The 20,622-nt window shown below is 39.6% G+C and overlaps 1 protein-coding gene across 1 annotated transcript in view; it reads left to right on the top strand.

The window, feature by feature from the left end:
- The window catches only part of PHEX (phosphate regulating endopeptidase X-linked), a 196,691-nt gene that overhangs the window by 125,977 nt on the left and 50,092 nt on the right, over positions 1-20,622 (top strand). The window contains exons 13-14 of the mRNA XM_070462380.1: positions 4,193-4,270; positions 14,813-14,916. Coding sequence (XP_070318481.1) covers positions 4,193-4,270; positions 14,813-14,916 — 182 coding nt within the window. The remainder of the gene's footprint in view (positions 1-4,192; positions 4,271-14,812; positions 14,917-20,622) is intronic.

The raw sequence follows: 20,622 nt of genomic DNA on the forward strand, positions 1-20,622 counted from the left end.
CAACAGTTAGAACCAGGACACGGAACAACAGACTGGTTCCAAATAGGGAAAGGAGTACATCAAGGCTGTATGTTGTCACTGTGTTTATTTAACTTATATGCAGAGCACATCATGAGAAACGCTGGGCTGGATGAAGCACAAGCTGGAATCAAGATTGCTGGGAGAAATATCAATAACCTCAGATACGCAGATGACACCACCCTTTTGGCAGCAAAAGTGAGGAAGAACTAAAGAGCCTCTTGATGAAAGTGAGAGAGGAGAGTGAAAAAGTTGGCTTAAAGCTCAACATTCAGAAAACTAAGATCATGGCATCTGGTCCCATCACTTCATGGCAAATAGATGGGGAAACAGTGGAAACAGTGGCAGACTTTATTTTTTGGGGGCTCCAAAATCACTGCAGATGGTGACTCTAGCCATGAAATTAAAAGACACTTGCTTCTTGGAAGAAAAGTTATGACCAACCTAGACAGCATATTAAAAAGCAGAGACATAACTTTGCCAACAAAGGTCCATCTAGTCAAAGCTATAGTTTTTCCGGTTGTCATGTATGGATGTGAGAGTTAGACTATAAAGAAAGCTGAGCACTGAAGAATTGATGCTTTTGAACTGTGGTGTTGGAGAAGACTCTTGAGAGTCCCTTGGACTGCAAGGAGATCCAGCCAGTCCATCCTAAAAGAAATCAGTCCTGAATATTCATTGGAAGGACTGATACTGAAGCTGAAACTCCAGTACTTTGGCCACCTGATGCAAAGAGCTGACTCATTTGAAAAGACCCTGATGCTGGGAAAGATTGAAGGCAGGAGAAGGGGATGCAATGGTTGGATGACATTACCAACTCAATGGGCATGAATTCGAGTAAACCCCAGGAGTTGGTGATGGACAGGGAGGCCTGGCATGCTACAGTCCATGGGGTCACAAAGAGTCGGACCCAACTGAGCGACTGAACTGAACTGAATGCACGTACTGATTATGGAAGATTCTGGAGTTTTTGATCAGCCACAAGCAGCCTGGGAAATGTTTCTTGCAGGATATAACGTACATTCTGTTATCCATTTATCCCCCCATTCTCTCAGTATTTGGTGTGGCCCTTGCCTTTTCTTCTTTTCCATATAACCCATGGAGTAATTGATTTCAGGCCTGCCTCACTAATCTTTTGCCATCAAGCTGTTGGTGCCTCGTTTCTTTCACTCTTGGAAAGTTACAAAGTGATGTGATCAGTTATTTGCTTTATAGGGTCTTTCAGATTTTATTTGGAGAGTGGGTGCCCTTCTAAGTGTGTCAAGCAGAAAGGTGTATAATACAGGGATTTGGCTTATGCAGTCATCAGGAAGGCTGGGCCGTGAAGCGTAGAGCCTGCCCATGGTCTGCTGCCCACACACATAGGGGTCTTCTGCAGAGAGCGTGTGGGAGCTGCTGGCCAAGTGTTCTATCTGCTACCTACAGCTGTGCCATGCCTGCCCAGAGCTACTGACTGTGAGTGAATAACTGGTGTCTCCTCCTCTACTCCTGTCTCCTGTGAATGCTTCTCATTCACAATGTGTGACCTGGAGCCAGGTCCCATGGGGTCTGGGGAGATGGGGTTTTGAGGCTTCTCAGAGGAGAGTAGCATGGGGTGGGGTGGGAAGATGTGGAAGTGACAACCGGCTGACTGGCAGGGATGACTTGAGTTTGAATAGAGGCATAACAACACAGCACAGTTTGGGGGAAGAAGTCTTCTTTTCCAGTGTTGGCAGTGTTGGTATTAGTATTATTAATTTATCTTTGTGTTCTTAGCAGATGAATAGAGATTCTTTATACCTGTATTCTGGCTCTCTTCAAATCATGGTATTGCTAAATAATAAAAAGGCTTCCATGACCTGCATATACAGTGCAGAAAGTAATATATTCTGTGAAGCTCTATAGTGCAGTGGGGGACCCAGAGCGTGAGATTTGAAAAACAATGCATAATTCACCAGCATGCTCTGGAAAGACCGGTGTTCAGAAAACAATTGTGGATGACTCAGCTTGTATATTCCTTTATTTTTTTTGAAGCTATCTGGAGCTCTTTATTTGTTATAGTTATATATATGACTTGTGGTGAGCTGATAAAACACAGTGAGGAATTAAACACAATGAGGGAAATATTAGAAGAGTCTCAGAAGAAGGTAACTTAGAGACAAAGGATGTATTGTTCCGTGTTAGGGGAGAGCTGTAACCTCTAGTTACCTGCTGTCTGGGTCACATCAGGCTTTCAGTGTAACTCACAGGGCTTTGAAGACAAAATTTGATCTGTGCTGTATTTGAGTCTGGAATAGCAAAACCCATTATGAGTGTGTCCTATGGCACTTGTAAAATCTCTGAATCTGGAGTTTCAAGTTTCTGCTGACATTTAATATTTGAATTATCTCAAGTAAGATAAAGAAAATGTACTATCTTATTCTATTTCTTTCTTGAGTGAGGAAAATTGAAAGGGTTGAAGGAAAAAAAGACTCATTACTAAGAGCAGTGTGCAAAGGGCAATGGTTTTAGCTTTGCTGGAATAAAATCAGTATGTTTGGGATTTCCTGGTGTCTTACATTGGGTCTTGTCGAGGCAGAGTTGGAGATGAGGATTCACATTCAAGTGATTTATGATTTATTCAGCAAGGGCTCCCAGGAGAAGCCAGCAGGGGATGAGGGAAGCCAGACTGGGAAAGGTAAGAGATGAACTGGGGTCCGTTTCAGGGGAAGTCTCAGATGGTCTGATCCTGCAGGGAACTTTGACATGCAAATTGTACCTTTCCGTCCTGAACTGAAGCAAAGGAGCTGGACTTTCACATTCCTGCTACAGTCAGTTGTTGGCTGAGGGCTGCTTGGTCGCCAGTGGAAGCTGGGGGCCCAAGGCAGATAAACTCCCGGGAAGGAGCTGTTTTGAGTATCCTAGTAGCCCTTGGGCAGGCCTTCAGAGTCTCAGGTGCTTGCCTTTAGAAAGAAAGAAGAACATAGATCCTGGGGAGGGATGTGCTGAAGTGATAAAAGGGATCTGGCCAGAGCCCTGCCACTGTACTTACTCTTTGAGTAAGCTGTTCTTTTGTTTTGGTGAAACCCTGAATTGGGGGGATGGGGAGAGACAGTTTCTTGAGAGCAAGGGTTGGCAAACCTTTTTTTTAAAATAAAGGGCTAGAGAGTAAATATTTGAGACTTTGTGGACCACAGGGTTTCTCTCCCAACTCTTCAACTCTGCCATTGTAATGTAAAAGCAGCCATGTAAATGAGTCATGCAAATGAGCAGGCGTGGCTGTGTTCCAGTAAAACTTGATTTATAGAAACAGATGGAGGGGGAGGGAGGCAGAGAAATTTGGCCCAGAGGCCATAGTTTGCCCGTCCCTGCTGTGGAGGCTCCTTGTATGTACCAGAGATGGCTTTTTCCTTTATCCATTTCCTGTATCCTGCAAAACAGGGAATAAGTGGTATGTCTATCAAAAGGATGGTTATGATGCATCTTCAGTTAGTGTGGACCCCCTCCCTCCAATTTTTCTGGCATCCTAGCCATCATTACCAGGGTTGCACAGATAATCTCACTGAAGAGTGACTCATTTTATTGCTGCTAAAAATACTTTGTTCCCTCTTGTCTGTAAAATCAAACACAGACTTCTCAGCGTGGCATTCGGGAAACACTATGAACAGGACAAAGTTGATTTTCCTGCATTGTTTTCTGCTGTCCACCATTTGTGCTTTCTAGTCCAGCTCCATGCATCTATTTACCATCTCTCTGGCATACTCTTTGTTTTTCATCTCCCTGACTTTGCCCCTGCTGTTTTCTTTCCTGGAATTCCTTCCTCTTAGCTCTACATTTTGAAATCCCAACCATTCTCTGAGACTCAGTTTGGTCCCCTTCTCCATTAAGCATTTTCCCCATGAGGAAATAGTATCTGCTCTGGACTTCAATAACAATATTGTCTATAAATACAGCTACCTATTTATAGACAATATCGTCTATATCTAAACCTTTATGTTGAATTATATAGTTCTTTGCTACAGTCACTATACTTTTAACATATTGAGGGAAGGCACTTAGATTTTTTTTTTTTATTTTTTGTCCTTCACAGTTGATTACATATAGTAGATATTCAGTAAATAGAGTTTTCAGATGAAGGTTGCATTCTTACATCCTGCAATTATTAATGACTTAAGTGCTGAAATTCTGACATCATTTTTCTTTTTCCTTTTTATAGGCAAGAGCTGTTTTGGCAAAAGTTGGCTATCCTGAGTTTATAATGAATGATACTTATATTAATGAAGACCTCAAGTCAGTAAGTGCTAAATTTACTATAATTTCTTTTTTTTTTTCTGGCAAGTTGTACTGGGCTCATGCCTTTCTACTAACCCAAGTCTAGGCAATTAAATCTGGTTGTGCCATAAAGCACCAACTTTTGAGTCATTCCTTGGCTAGATACGAGCCTCATTATGCAGACATATCATAAAATTTACAGCAGATTCACAATAAAGCAAGTGTCAGAAAGAATGTGTACCTGAGTGGGTACCATAAAGCAAATGGGTTTGGATTTGGTCTACTTTGATCATACAGGAAAGAGTTAAGAAAACTGAGTATTTTACAATTAGTGGACATGTTCTAATGGTGAATGTATGATATTTGTTGTTAAATAGTCTTTATGTGCTTCATTCATAATAAATGACTAGTAATAAATCTTGCCTGTTGTGAGTTAACTTCATTAAGCTTTATGAGTGTTTTGGCAAACTAAGTGCATATACATATGATTCTATAATTTATTGTGAATTGGACTGTATATTTATAGTAAGTTTCTGATGGAGAAATAATAATTTTTTATTCTAATATTATGGGACATATATTTTCCAGTAGATACATTCATTGCAGGCCTTTCTAATCATAACCACTGTCATTTGCTTTCCTACAGATAGTTCTGGTAAACAACTTTTCTTCATCACAAAACTCCCTCTTTTTACCATTCTCTAGATTTTCTTGAAAAAGTAGTTTTAAAAAATTAATTTAATAACTATGGTTCTGTAGTGTAGCTCTTTCCTGAGATTGTGGTCTAACAAGCAATCCTAGCTTTGTACATGAACATTGGAATTTTATAAGATCATTCAAAAGTGAGTGAAAACTTTAATTTGAAAATTTCTCCATTGGGCTCCAAGATAAAGCCTTCCAAAGTATTGATCTAGTTGCTATAGAGGAAAATAATTGTGCTTCACAGTATCCCAAAGCTCTGACAGCCCATCTTATTACACATTGTTTTGATCCTGAAATATCTCACTATTAGTATGATGATGAAAGATACTGACACATTTGCCAAATTCATGTACATTATCTTTTAAACACCACACTGAACCTGTGAAATAAATGGTATTTATCTGAGTATTGCAGAAAAGGACATAGAGACTCAAAGTAGTTAAGTGATTTCCTCAGTGCCCTGCCTAGCATCAGAGCCAGGACTGCAATCTGGGTCCAGGAAACTCTGCTTGTAATCAGAGAAGGGGTTTCGCAGTGTTCTTGTCAGGCACCCCTGCTGGAGGAACAGAGGAGTGAGTTGAAGCGTAGGTGGGAACTGCTTTCCCAGAGCTGGTTGGGTTGAGACGAGTGAAGGGATGGAGGTCATATTGTTAAATGGGTAACAGCACAGGCTTTGGAGTGATTCTGGCTCTTCCACTTACTAGTTATTTGAGCTTGTGCAAGTTTTTTAATTTCAGTTGGCTTCCCTTTGGTTATCTGAAGACTGAAGATAATAATAGCCAAGTCTTAGTATTGCTGAAAAGATTAAGTGAGATTCAGTTCAGTTGCTCAATCATGTCCGACTCTTTGCGACCCCATGGACTGCAGCACACCACGCCTCCCTGTCTCAAACTCATGTCCACTGAGTTGGTGATGCCTTCCAACCATCTCACCCTCTGTCGTCCCCTTCTCCTCCTGCCTTCAATCTTTCCCAGCATCAGGGTCTTTTCAAATGAGTCAGTTCTTTGCATCAGGTGGCCAAAGTATTAGAGTTTCAGCTTCAGCATCAGTCCTTCCAATGAATATTCAGGACTGATTTCCTTTAGGATGGACTGGTTGGATCTCCTTGCAGTCCAAGGGACTCTCAAGAGTCTTCTCCAACACCACAGTTCAAAAGCATCAGTTCTTCAGCGCTCAGCTTTCTTTATAGTCCAACTCTCACATCCATACATGACTACTGGAAAAACCATAGCTTTGACTAGATGGACCTTTGTTGGCAAAGTAGATGTCTCTGCTTTTTAATATGCTGTCTAGGTTTGTCATAGCTTTTCTTCCAAGGAGCAAGCATCTTTTAAGTGAGATTAAATACGTGTAAAAGCACCTAGCATAATGTCTGGCACATAAATCATCTCCCCATAAATGATAGCTATAACTTAGCAGCAGTGAGAACTATTGTTGCTAAGAAGAGCATCACCAGGTCACAAAGTACCTCAGCAGGATAACCTGGAGAGTTACATGTGATTGGCAAACATCTCAAGTCAGGACTGCAGAGGAGGGGACTGCCCTGGTGGTCTAGTGGTTAAGAATCCGCCTTCCAATGCAGGGGATGTGGATTTGATCCCTGGTTGGGGAACTAAGATCCTACATGCCGTGGAGCAACTAAGCCTGTGCACCACAGCCGCTGAGCCTGCGCATTGGAACTGCTGAGGCCGAGTGCTGTGTGTGCCACAACTGGAGAGAAGGGAAGGACCTGTACACTGCAACTAAGACTCAACACAGCCAAAAAGAAAGATTTTTTAAAAAAAGAATGCAGATGAGATTTGAGGGGAAGCGGGTTGTAGTGGTTATGAACATGGATCGTGGGATCAAGGTGTCTGGAATGAACTCCCTATTCTTCTGTTTTCTAGTTGTACGACCTGAGGTAGGTTGTACTACCTCTCTGTGCCTCAGTTTCTTCATCTCACTTTCCTCATATCAAAATGGAGATAGTCATAATCCTTGCCTTCAGTTCAGTTCAGTGCAGTTCAGTTGCTTAGTCACGTCTGACTCTCTCTGACCCAGTGGACTGCAGCACACCAGGCTTCCCTGTCCATCACCACCTCTGTCCATCACCAATCCCTGCCTCCAGGGCTGCTATGAGGCTCGGATAGGTTAACATACTTAAAGTATATAGGACTGGTCCTGGCACATAGGAAGCACACTAGAAGTGTTAGTTATAGCTTCTTCAATTTTTACTTCTGATAGTAAATTATTTTGGTTTGGAGAAGTCATTACAAATTAACACATATAATATCCATGTGCCCGAAATTGATTTAAGAGGCTGCACAGATGGAGCAGTCTCAAGCCTTAATCCAATAAGATAGCATTCAGGGCTCATTCACAGTGTTTAGTTGATCAAGTTTTGTTGGCAGCCTGCTGCTGTTTAAAGTGAATGCCCCAAATTTAAGAGCTCAATAAATGTAGTACCTTTTGTGAAAAGAGACAAGACGCCAGACAGGATGCAGTGTTAGGTATATTTCCTTGTGTCTCCACAGCCTGAACTGAAGACATTATATACCAAGATTTTAAAGTACTTTTGTGAAGAAATGGCTTTCATCTGACTCATTACTGAGATAGACACAATTACACCGCAGAATTTCTAACAGCTTAAAAAAGACAGTGAAAAAAATACAAATGCAAGAAGGAAAAAATCCATTTCTGTTCAGAAACTGATAAAGAAAACCTGAAAATAGGTGAAGGATGCTTGGTGTGATAGATAGTAACAGTGTCCCCAAGGTTAATAGCAAAAGGACTAAAGTATTGCTGATACACAATGGGACTGACTGTGTTTTCAGTTTTGAGAAATATGTAGATAAGGACTACTATAGGGCCTCTGAGAAATTTATGGTAATACAAACTCTGAACAGGAAAGGCTGTTGCAAGTGAAAAGCAGCTTACTTTATTTGTTGCAAGTAAAGATGTGATTCATCAGGCACAAACACAAAAAGAAAGATAGGGACTGGGGAATGGATTAGATAAAAGTCAAGGAGAAATCGATCATTGGCACATAGAGAAAGCAAGGAAATTCCAGAAAAACATCTACTTCTGTTTAATTGATAAAGCCTTTTATTGTGTGGATCACAGCACTTTGTGAAAAATTCTGAAAGATATGGGAATACAAGATCACCTTACCTGTCTCCTGAGAAACCTGTATGTTGATCAAAAAGCAATAGTTGGAATGTTATATGAAACAACTGATTGGTTAAAAATTGGGAAAGGAGTATGCCAAGGCTATATATTGTCACCTCTGCTTATTTAACTTATATGCAGAGTACATCATGTGAAATGCCAGGCTAGATGAATCACAAGCTGGAATCAAGATTGCTGGGAGAAATATCAACAACCTCAGATATGCAGATGATACCACTCTAATGGCAGAAAGTGAAGAGGAACTAAAGAGCCTCTTGATGAGGGTGAAAGAGGAGAGTGAAAAAGCTGGCTTAAAACTCAACATTCAAAAAACTAAGATCATGGCATCTGGTCCCATCACTTCATGGCAAATAGAAGGGGAAAAAGTGGAAGCAGTGACAGATTTCATTTTCTTGGGCTCCAAAATCACTGTGGATGGTGACTGCAGCCATGAAATTAAAAGATGCTTGCTTGGAAGGAAAGCTATGACAAACCTAGACAGTGTATTAAAAAGCAAAGACATCACTTTGCTGACAAAGGTCTGTCTAGTCAAAGCTATGGTTTTTCCAGTAGTCATGTATGGATGTGAGAGTTGGACCGTAAAGAAGGCTGAGCACCAAAGAGTTGATGCTTTTGAATTGTGGTGCTGAAGAAGACTCTTGAGAGTCCCTTGGACTGCAAGGAGATCAAACCAGTCAATCTTAAAGGAAATCAACCCTGAATATTCATTGGAAGGATTTGGCCACCTGATGCAAAGAGCCGACTCATTGGAAAAGACCCTGATGCTGGGAAAGATTGAAGGCAACAGGAGAAGAGGGCAGCAGAGGATGAGATGGTTAGATAGCATCACCAACTCAGTGGACATGAATTTGAGCAAACTTTGGGAGATAGTGGAAGACAGAGAAGCCTGGCATGCTGTAGTCTGGGGGTTCATAAAGAGCTGTACACAATTGAGTGACTGAGAAACAACAACAACAAGGAGAAAGACTGAAAACTGAAGTTGGGGTCATGTGGAGATAAGAGCAAATGGAAAAGAACTTACAGGAAAATGTAAAGAATTAGAAAAAAATGTTTCTTCTGGGCATGACAGGGTAAACTAAGATAGTCAGCAAAGTATTTCTGAACAGCAGTCTTTTTGTAGTCTTTTAAAAGAGCAAGAAGAAAGGCAATGCCCTTTATGTGAACCTCCAGTAATGTACAGGCTTTCCTGGTGGCTCAGATGCTAAAGAATCTGCCTGCAATGCAGGAGACACAGGTTCAATCCCTGGGTCGGGAAGATCCCCTGGAGAAGGGAATGGCTACCCACTCTAGTATTCTTGCCTGGAGAATTCCATGGACAGAAGAGCCTGGTGGGCTACAGTCCATGGGATTGCAAAGAGTCAGACACGACTGAGTGACTAACACACACACCAGTAGTGTACAGGAAAGCCTGCTACTCAGTCTAAAAAGAAAGACATCAATCTATGTTTAAATAAACCTTATGAAGTGTACCTTCACTGCTCCTTAATGGAGAGAGACACAAAAATGAGTTTTTACCAATTTGGGGGAGATTTCTGCATCAGCCAGGAAAGCCAAACCACACTAGGTATTTCAGAGAGGAGATTTAATACAGGAAATAGGTTGGAAGGTGAGGTAAACCAGAGGTTAATAACTTTTTCAGGAAGCAGTGATCTCCCTTGTGTCTAGGGATGTAAAAGGGAGGAGGTGGTGGTACCGAGAGCAGAGGAGGAACTGCCACTCCAGACCATTGTTGGAAGAAAGGAGAAAGAGGAACCGAAGAGAACAAACACAGCATCCTTTCCCCTCCTGCCACCTGATTTCCCTCAGTGCCTCCTACTGGCAGGAAGCCAACTGGCAATGGTGCCTGGGAAACATGGTTTTCAGATTCACAGCCCAGCATTACAGACCCGAGTAAAAGGGTGTGCATGTATCTGAGAGACAATAGGTAAATAATCGGGCCCATTAGGCACATCACTCACTGTTGTGAAAGCCAGTGGAGAATTACAGTAGGAGCTCAAGTCAGAATCATAGCCGGCATCCATTTACTTAGGAGAATAGGATGTGGGTAATTTTTCAGAGATAGTGTTTCTGGTGAGTGATACACACGTACATTTGATACATAGACATAAATACGTGAATAGAGATGTCTAGGTAATATGTGAACCCACATAATATTCTCTGGGGCAGGCCTTGGTCTACTGTTAGCAGTGGAATGCTTGTGTGTTTGTGTGTGCATGTTTTATGTGTGCATAAATGACAGAGAGTGCTGTTGCCACTATGCAAGAGCGAGGTGATACTTAGGTGGAGTGCTCTAGAAGAACAGGATGTGAGACCATTCTGTACTCCTTGGTAAAAACACAAAACGAACCATTGTGGCCAACTTTCTCAAGTGATCTCTGGCCCTCATGACCCTGGAAAGGCAAGAGCGGGCACCGGAGGGAGGTGCGCTGGTGCCCGCCAGCCTTGTAGCCCGTCCCCCGTTCCTCCCACACGCGGCCTCCGTCTTCAGTGCTCCGCTGGCTGCAGCAGACCAAGACTTCCCTTTATCCCCAGTGGTGGCAGCAGGCCATCTGGTCTCATCTGGTTCCTGGTTGGTGTGGTAGTTGATGCTCCCTCAGAGTCACCCTTGCATGGCTGCTTGTGGGAATTCTATCTTCTGCAGTGTTCTGTATATGTAGGTTGTTAAACATTGTGAACACCATCCCTGTATGTAGATGTGTATATATGTATACGTACATAACCACTTACAGCAAAGCCATCTAAACACAGCAGTCTTGCATATTACTTTGCTATTTAAATAAGGGAAAACATAATTCTAAAATCTGGATTCGATTGAAGTTTTCACAGTTCTTTGCTGCCTAAAATAAAATCTTTCCTAGATGTGTCTGGATATATCACTGAGTATGTTTGAATGGGTTAACTTAAAAAGTAGTCTAGAATCTGTACTTCCTGTTGGCTCATGTAGTGTCTTGAAAGTGAAAGTAAAGTAAACAGCGTGTCTGACTCTTTGTGACCCCATGGACTGTAGCCTCCAGACTCCTCCATCCATGGGATTTTCCAGTCAAGAGTACTGGAGTGGGTGGCCATCTCCTTCTCCAAATCTCTTATCAACTTGTATTTACTGATCCTACAGAGAAGCTGAATATATTGCCTTGTTTTGCCCTTATTATGTGTTCCACACCTTTGAGAAGGGTAATAGCTTTATTCTTCTATTTAGTCTGTTGCATTTGGTGCTAGACATCCAGGATAGGGTGTCTACCAAGAGAAAGTCAGATTCCCCTAGATTTTATCTTCTGGACAGCTATTCTTAGAAAATGACATGAGAGCCCCAATTAATCCCCCAAAGGTCACTCAGTTGAAAAGTCGGGAGATACAGTTGATTGAAAGTCATTATCAACTTGACCTAGATTGTCACCAGTAACTGAAAAGACAAGAGACTTTTGAGCCAATTATTGTCACTTTCAGGGTTAAAACATTTTTGGGGAAGATCACAAGTGGTTCTAAAATATTCATGCACATTCATTCTTATTGCTATCTCTACAATAAGCAGAACTTTCCCAGTGGTTGCTAGGTTTCAAAGTTTTTTCTCCTTCAAGGTCCTGTTGAAATGCTTGAAATTATCACAGTATTATCAAATGATGGAAATTTTGAGAAATAGAGAAAAGGAATGAAAAAAACCCTGAATGTTGGTATTCAAACATAATAATACATACTTCTGTTTTAGTGTGTTATTTTGTCTTTCCATTTTTGTATAGCTGTAATTGATGCTTGTATATAATTTTGTACACTGACCTTTACAGTTGATAGATTGTTTTGTCCTTGTCTTCCATAGCCTTCATTGCCATTATTTTAACAGCTGTCTGATAGTAAGTAAACTGTACCCTGATTTATTTAATCACAGCTTTTCCTCCTCCTTCCCTGTACTCTTTCTGTTGAATCATCAGTTTTCTTATTAGGGCCAGTGAAAATAACATTGAAGTAGGAGCCTAATGATGTGGACTGGATGACTTAGCCAGGTTCCCTAATCTCTCCATCTCTGTTTCCCATATGGCCCTTTCCTATCCCCAAACACTCAACCTATCTTACAGGAAAAGGTAAAAAGTGTCCCCTATTACCTGTGATTTCCATTGAATAAATAGAATAGATCAACCAAACTAGGCTAAGAAATAGAAGCTATGCTCAGTTTAATAATTAAAGCAATTTAAAATGTATCCTCTGAACATAGGTAAGCTGTTGGCAAATTGTCATTATTTGCCTCCAAGTTTTGTTCTCCATGATCGTTTCCATGGCTATGGTAGGACCATATTTATTTAAAGTATTTTTAGACTTGGAACTCCTTTTTTTTTTTTAAAGAAAATTTTGCATTTAATATCTGTAGAACAACCTGAATGTCAAGGTTTTTTTTTTCTTTCCCCCAAATGGAACAGGAAAGTAGCATTAGCAAACTCTTCTAAAAGTAACAAGTGACCCCATTGATAGTACAAAAAAAAGTTAGTATTTTTGAAGGAAATTCCTTTGGGAGCATTTTCCAGAACATGCTCTGAACCCAAGAACATATCTGAATTTTCTATCAGTTACAATCATATTCTAAAAATTCTGACAGAGCTGTGTTGGGAATGAAAGCTAAAAAATGATTAAACAGTGGACACATCTTTTAACTGTGTGATCTGGGAATATATTAGGATTGCTAGTTGAGGTCATTTATTTGAACAAGGAATTTACTCTGTTTCATCTGAGGCTGAGTATAAACATCTACCTAAAATACAATTGATTTTTAAGATTCCTGTTTATTATAAAGCATTTCAAACATCAGAAAAGCATATAAAACCATACTTTGACACCACAAGCTTTAACATATATCAAACATATTTGCCATATTTGGCATCATACATATGCCATGCATATGTATACATGCATACATACATTTTAAATTAATAAAGCAGATACATTGGAAATTCTTTGTGTAATCCTCTTTGACCTAATGTCCTTTTTCCCTGCCCGTCTCCTTCCCGCCCCCCCCCCCCTCGGCTGTCTCCTTCCCGCCCCCCCCCCCCCCTCGGCTGTCTCCTTCCCTAGAAATCCTCTCTTGAATTCAATGTTTGTCATTCTCATGCATTTCTTTATGCTTCTGCTACACAAGTATGTTCTCATAAACAACATATAGTATTATTTAATTAGTTGTAAATTTTAAAATTCTCTAATGCATACAACTAGTCTAATGTTCTCAGCATTGCCTTTGAAATTATTTCATGTTCACACATAGAGACCATTTGTTTAGACTTCTGTGTGGTTTTCCATTAGGTGACTATACCTCGGTTTATTTATCAGCCACCACCCCTAAGAGGATTGAGGGAGGGACAATTTGAAGTCTTATCTCTATAACTTGTTGGCCAGCTGGATCACCAAAGATGCCAGGATTTGATCCTTTCATTCCTGCCTTTCTCATTCTCTGTGGGTTTAGTTATTTTATTCTTTTCTGTATATGTTGGCATGGTCCCCTGGAAGGATTGCTAAGTTGAATAATTAACAAAAGTTACTCTGCAGACAAAATGAATATCCATGATATGTTAGGGAAAAGAGAAACCTGAGCCAGACATTGGCCAACAAACAGGCTGTTGTTAAGTTTATAACTGTCAAGTTGTATATATTCATTTGTATCTGTGATGTGATGCCTCTGGGTCTCATATACCTTCATTCGCTGTATTTTAGTTTTTGCTTTTAAGAATATCATGGCTTAAATTTACAAAAATATTATAGCTAATAAAATATGATTACTCTTGATTATTTGCTTCTTCAAATGTGTATTATTTTATTTGCCACATTTTAATATATTTAAAACCAAAGTGTCAGGGAGCACTACGGACCATTGCTTTTACTGTTACACAGATACTATTTACAGTATTTAAGTACTGCTGGTTTTATAGATCGTGCCTATAGAATTAAAACTGTCTGCCGTTCTTCTTCCAAAAAAAGGAGCTTAAGAATCAATTATGTCTTTTCCCCTATTTTAATAGACAGCATTGTTGTGAGCTATCAGCTTCCTGTTTTTCCATGTGAGCTATATATACTTGGCTTCTGTCATTTCATGAATTTTTAGTGACCAGATCATTTTTGAGTTTTGATAGATAATTTCAGTTAACAATTAAATTATTCTAGTGACTCTTAGGGTAGAAAATCAGTTTGAATCACTTTCATTTTTTTCCCTTCATGAACAAATACTGATTACAATAAATTGGATTTTGCCATTTGGCCAAATCATCATCTATGAACTAAATGAGGTTTCAGCTGACTAAACTGAGTGTTATTAGAAGAACCTATATGATAGATAAATAAAGTACACATTTTTAGAAAAGATCAAGAAGTCATGTGGGCAAAGAAATTTCAAACCTAATATGTTCTGTAAAGGTTAAAGTAGATTTTTCAATTATAAAGCAAATGAAATTCATTGTAAATTAGTGCAGCTTCTCTTATTTTTTTAAAATTGTAATCCAGAATTGACCGTATTGATTTTTGAGCTTTTTATTTTAAGAGAAAAATCACTGAGGTGAAATTTCATGGTTTTGTGAATACTGGGTTAACCGGTGATGGCTGAGAGATAATGCGAGGAGTGCAGTGTCTCTGCTGGCCGCTCTTTTGTGCGCTGAATTCTGTTTTTTTTCAGAGCCATCTCTTATCTACACTTAGAACAGTGATGGTTGTGGTTTGTTTTATTCAGATCAAGTTTTCAGAATCTGACTACTTTGGCAACGTCCTGCAAACCCGCAAGTATTTAGCACAGACTGATTTCTTCTGGCTGAGAAAAGCTGTTCCCAAAACAGAGTGAGTAAAAAAAAAAGAAAAAAAAGACATTAAAAGTGAAATAGATAAATATGTTGATGGGTAAGGGAGTCTCTTTAGATCAAACTTTGTAATTCCCCTCAAGTCAGAGTAGCTGGCTTGCCAGTTATTTTGGTTTGGCAAAATCTGTGTTATCTTTTAGCAACTCTTATTTCTGATGTTGTATGAATCAATTGTTCAATCTAGTCATGACTTCCCCACTCCTAGCATCAATACATATCAAAAGAAGGCTAATTAAGATACAAATGTTCAAATCATTTCCAGATCTTGTTGTGAGTGTGTGTGTGTATATATTTATAACAAACAAATTGCTCTAGAATTTCACACTCAGGCAGAAATTTTTGAAGATCTTAAAACAAATATCTAAAACATAAAGTATGATTACAAATGTAGAAATAATTTTATACAGACACACCTGATTTTATTACACTTGGCTTTATCAAACTTTGCAGACAGTGCATTTTTTTTTTTACAAATTGAAGATTTGTGGCAACCCTCTATTGTCAGATGAAGTTTAGCATTTTTTAATGGTAAAATATTTTTAAATTAAGGTATATATATATTTAGATATAATGCCATTGCACACTTCGTAGACTACAGTATAGTATAAATGTAACTTTTATATGCACTGGGAAACCAAAAAAAAATTTTGTGATGTTTGCTTTACTATGGCGATCTATCACTGAACTCACAGTCTCTGAGGTATGCCTGTGATTATGGAATAATAACTCTAGGATATTTGTTAAGCTAATGCATATCAAAGAACTGACAGCTCTGATTATTTTTCTTCATAGCAGTTGTGATTTATACCGCTTTTCCCAGCTACTGGTAGAAACTTTTCCTACAGGTGAGGAAGTTTCACTAGGAACTTTTGGGTTCAGGGCCAGTTGTGATTCTCAATGATCATGATGATGACAGGAATTAAAATTAATATGTGTTTATAATGTTCTGGGAAGTGACTTATATATTTTAATTCATATTTATCCTCTAGTCAATTCTGTGAGGTGTTGGTTCAATTTATTATCCCCATTTTATAAAATGAACAAGAGGCTTACAACTGAGAAATTCTTCAGCTCAGGTTTACATTAATTTCTTTTCTGCCTGTTGATATTTGTTCCACTATGACCCAGTTCTCCAAGGTTGTTTTCTCTGTCTTCTCCAGATTGGGTAATTTCTTTTGAGCTATCTTCAAATTTACCAGTTCTTTCTTCTGCATTCTCAAATTTGCTTTTGACTCATTAACACATTTTCGTTTTGATTTTTGTACTTTTCAACTCCGAAAGTTCCATTTGCTTTTTAAAAAAATAGATTCTGTTTGTTTATGATTCTTTGTTGTCATTTGTCATCATATTCTCCATTAATTATTTGAATACAGTTTATTTTAATTCTTTGAACTAATTTACAATGATTGCTTTCAAGTCTTTGCTAAATCTGACATCTGGGCTCACTCAGAGTCAGTTTTTATTGGTTGCTTTTTTTCCTTTTGTACAGTTTTTCTTCTAGCATTATTTTTTGTCATTGTTGAAAATGACCTTTTCGATAATGTAGCAACTGTGGATTCTGATTTATTTTTCTGAGTCTTTTTTAAAAGTAACTTTCCTGGGCTTACTCTATAGAATCTGTCTTGGCTACAGTATGTGACCATAGATGTCTCTACTCAGTTTTAAAATTCTTATTTTTGTTTTTTAGCCTCACTTCATGAATGCTGCCCCTGTGTCTTCATAGCTCAGTCCTCTGCCAGTTGATCTGTGTCGGAGTTCGGAGTGCATTCCAAGTCACAAGCCGTTCTCAATCACCCCTGCAGTTTACTTTCCACTGGTCTCTCTGGGGTCTCCCCTGTACACATGCCTAATTTCCCACTCAGCCAGGGATGTGTGGAGAGCTTTTCTCCACGCTTCTGTGACTCTTTCAGTTATACTATCTCCCTTTTACATTTCTGGCTGCTCTATCACTTTTCCCAATGGGAACTGTAACTTCAGGGGAACAAAGGTGTGGGTTTTCTTCATTTATTTTCTACCAAGTTCATCACTTCTAGCTGACAGAGCTGCAACTTTCTACCATGACCGCAAGTGAGCTCACCCCCTGTGGCAGCAAAGCTGCTGATTTTCCAGCCAGTCCTATCGTAGTCAAAAAAGTTCTCTCTGATCAAACTGGGAGGGATGGGAGCAGTCCCGGGCAAGAAGACTACAGATTCCTGTTCTACTTCTTCAGTTCTGGCCGTTTTTCAAAATTAAATGTTTTTCAATGTGTTGTTTGCCTTCAATCAGTCTCCAGGGCCCTAAAATGGTTGACTGTTGACAATTTTGTCTATTTTTTATACCTGATTTTGATGGAAAGGATTTGTTGACCTCTCATGTGTCATAGCTGGAAGCCTGACTTCTATGGCCCCCATTTTTTTTTTTCATGGCCCATGTGTTAACCTTGGCTGATAATTCTGGTCTTCAGATTTTTCACTGACTTTTTTATGCTCTCTGGGTCTCTCATTACTCTCTCTTCCAACTCCCACCTCTGTTCTGGCCTCTAGGAAAAACTCTAGGCCCTTGACCATCCCTTGGCTTAAGGCTATGATTACCACCTCTCCCTCTTGGGGCTCCCATCTAGCCCTCCTGCCCTCTGCCCTTCAAATCTTCTTACAGCATCCATCTGCAAAGTAAAAGTGTTTAAGGAGTAGGCCTGAAGCTGAACTCTTCCCCTTACCTATCCCTGACTCCACTCAGAAGCCCAAAGAAAGGAAGCAGAAGGCTTTGGAACTTCTTTGGAAATGACGCATAGCTGATGTGTAACCATCTGCCCCACTGTCCTTCATTTTCTCTTCTCGTCACAATATCTTTCAGGCCATCCTGCTTGTTTCATTCCCAACCTGAACTAGTCAACAGAAATGTTAGATTTAGGATTCTTAAACCAGCTTCTCAAATCTCACAGCTTCACATATTAATAGTTTCCAGTATCTCAGTGAGCAGCTACATGTAATAAGTAAAGTGTTCTGCCTCTTCAGGTCTACTTCAGATAAGTTCAAACTCTTGTTTTTGCAACTTATGAAAAATTCAAGCTTCTCACCAGTATTTTTGTGAACTCTCAGGGTCTTCTCAGGGTTTCTTCTATATTGGAGATGCTGCCAAGTTAATTTTTTTTAATTTCAAAATGTCATTATTCATTTGGATGTGTAGCAAGGCCTGGCTTGCTAATATAAAAACTCCTAAATGTGCTATTTTTAACATCATCCTGAAATGCCAATGGGCTGTAAGACTCTAATGGCCTTGACTATTTTTAATATTTATGCCTCGGAAAAGTGCTGACTGACTGTGGGCTTAAGCAAACTGTGTGATTTGTGTCTTTTCCTTCTCTGTAAATGAAAACAAATACCTCTTTCACAAGAACATTAAATTGGTTAATGTTTCTGGAAAAGTTCTGCTGGAATGAAAATCAGTACAGTGCTAGTCATTCTTCAGACCATATGTCTTATTTCAGGGAAAACAACATTAAGAAATTTAAGATTCTCTTTGCACAGTACAGTGGTATGATAGACATTTTTTTTAAAAAGAAATTTCGGGTGGGTCCTTTTCAGGCATTCTGGCAAATTTTAGCTTCATGATACCTGGTAACTGTAATTGACATCTTTTTAGGTCTGCAAATTCAGGAGTTAATTGAGTGAGGATGATTCTGGAGTAGCTCCACTACACTGGTTTTCTTTGAACAGCACATCGTGGTTATATTTCCACAAAGCCCTGAAATAAATGTTTTGCTTCTTTGTGGGTATAGGAGATAAACACCTTTTATCTTTCATTCTCACGGAATCCATTTTAGCTGCACTAATGTGCATTAAGAAGTTTCTAACACGATGGGGAATGTCAGCAAGAATGAAATTAATTGGGTGGTCATCCCTGAAGGTACATATTTAGGGGTTGGTTCTCAGAATTGTCACTTCATCAGCTTGCTTAAAAATAGAGGATTTACTTCACTGCTCAGCTTGAGTCAAAAGTAATTTCTTTCCCTCAGGATCCTCTTTCTTTGACAGAAGTGATTTTAAGCCAGCCTCCCTATTAACTCACTCTCATTCTACTGTGACTAGACATGTCTGGGTTTTTTTTTCCTCTAGCTTCTGAAAAATATGTAAAAATACATCAAATGTCTCTACAGATTATGGTCCTGCCCAGAATTACCCACAGCATGGAATGGGACGGATGCAATCTGCAGGATATGAGAAATAAAGCAGTAAATACTCTATGGTTTTCCCATTCCACATTCCCCTAGACTATCTTTGAGAGTTAATAGGTAAAATGCAAAACTTTAGCCTGACATATATCTATTTTATATTGTTCAAAGAAATCCAGAGTATCAGTGTCTTTTCCTTTAGATTTTTGCATTTCATCATCCTATTCCTTTCACATATCCCATTGTCCAGTACAATTTCATCTTCATATATTTTTTAAATTTATACGAGACCTTTTTCATACCTCGTCTGCCAAATCCTTCCCTAAACACAGACTGCAGGAACACTGTAAAGACATAACAAAAAGAATTCAAAGCATTTGAATGACACCCTTTGTTTATTTAAGTAGATGTATACATAGCGATGGGCTTCCCTGGTGGCTCAGCAGTAAAGAATCCACCTGCAATGCAGGAGATGCAGGAGACGTGGGTTCGATCCCTGGGTCGGGAAGATCCCCTGGAGGAGGGCATGGCAACCCACTCCAGTATTCTTGCCTGGGGAATCCCATGGACAGAGGAGCCTGGCAAGCTACAGTCCATAGGGTCACAAACAGTCAGACACGACTGAAGCGACTGAGCATGCATGCATGCATACATAGCAATACAATGATTTAAATAGATTTTAATGAATTTTTGATCAGCATATACCACTTAGGCAATAGTCTTAGTCCAAGAGGAACTTAAAATCTTGTTGGGAGGTAAGTTGTGCAAACTCATATGCCTTCAGGGCCCAATTAGTTAACACATGTTGACCTGGACATGGTAGGAAGTGACAGAGACCATGGAGAACTAGTGATTGATTGCATGCCTCATTTGAAGGAATTCTGGTTCGGTACTTCTAAAACCTCTGTGTTGGGCAAATAAAACATTTTTTTTTCCTGGAGAAATTCAATTCATTGGCTAGGACTTTATCTGTGGACAGGCAGCTTTTCAGTGTTTCAGTTACCTTTTGCTGTGTAATAAATCACCCCCAAAATTAGAGGAGTAAAGCAGCAATAATTATTCATTTTTCTCTAGCATGGCTCTGGTGGTCACTGGGCCCTGCTGGCTGCTTCTTGCTCATGGTGTTTCCTGCAATTGCAGTCAGACAGTGGCAGGGGCTGGAGTCACATGGGAGGCTTCCTCTCCTAGTGTAGAATGATTGATGCTGGCTGTGGTCTGGAAGGCCTGCAGTGGCCTCTCCATGGGTACTGGGCTTCTTTGTGGTGTGCTGATTGAGCAAGAAATTTTGAAAAAGTTTCCTGAAAAAGAAGGAATGAGAGTGCACATGTGTTTACCAGGGAGAGCTTGTATCACCTTTAATTGCCTAGGATTGGAAGTCATGTGGTATTTTTAAAAAATTAATTAATTTATTTTAATTGGAGGCTAATTACTTTACAATATTGTAGTGTTTTTTGCCATACACTGACATAAATCAGCCATGGGTATACCTGTGTTCCCCATCCTGAACCTCCCCCCCTTCCATCCCCATCTCATCCC

The sequence above is a fragment of the Odocoileus virginianus genome, unplaced genomic scaffold (genome assembly GCF_023699985.2).
Source record: "Odocoileus virginianus isolate 20LAN1187 ecotype Illinois unplaced genomic scaffold, Ovbor_1.2 Unplaced_Scaffold_4, whole genome shotgun sequence".
Lineage (NCBI taxonomy): Eukaryota > Metazoa > Chordata > Mammalia > Artiodactyla > Cervidae > Odocoileus > Odocoileus virginianus.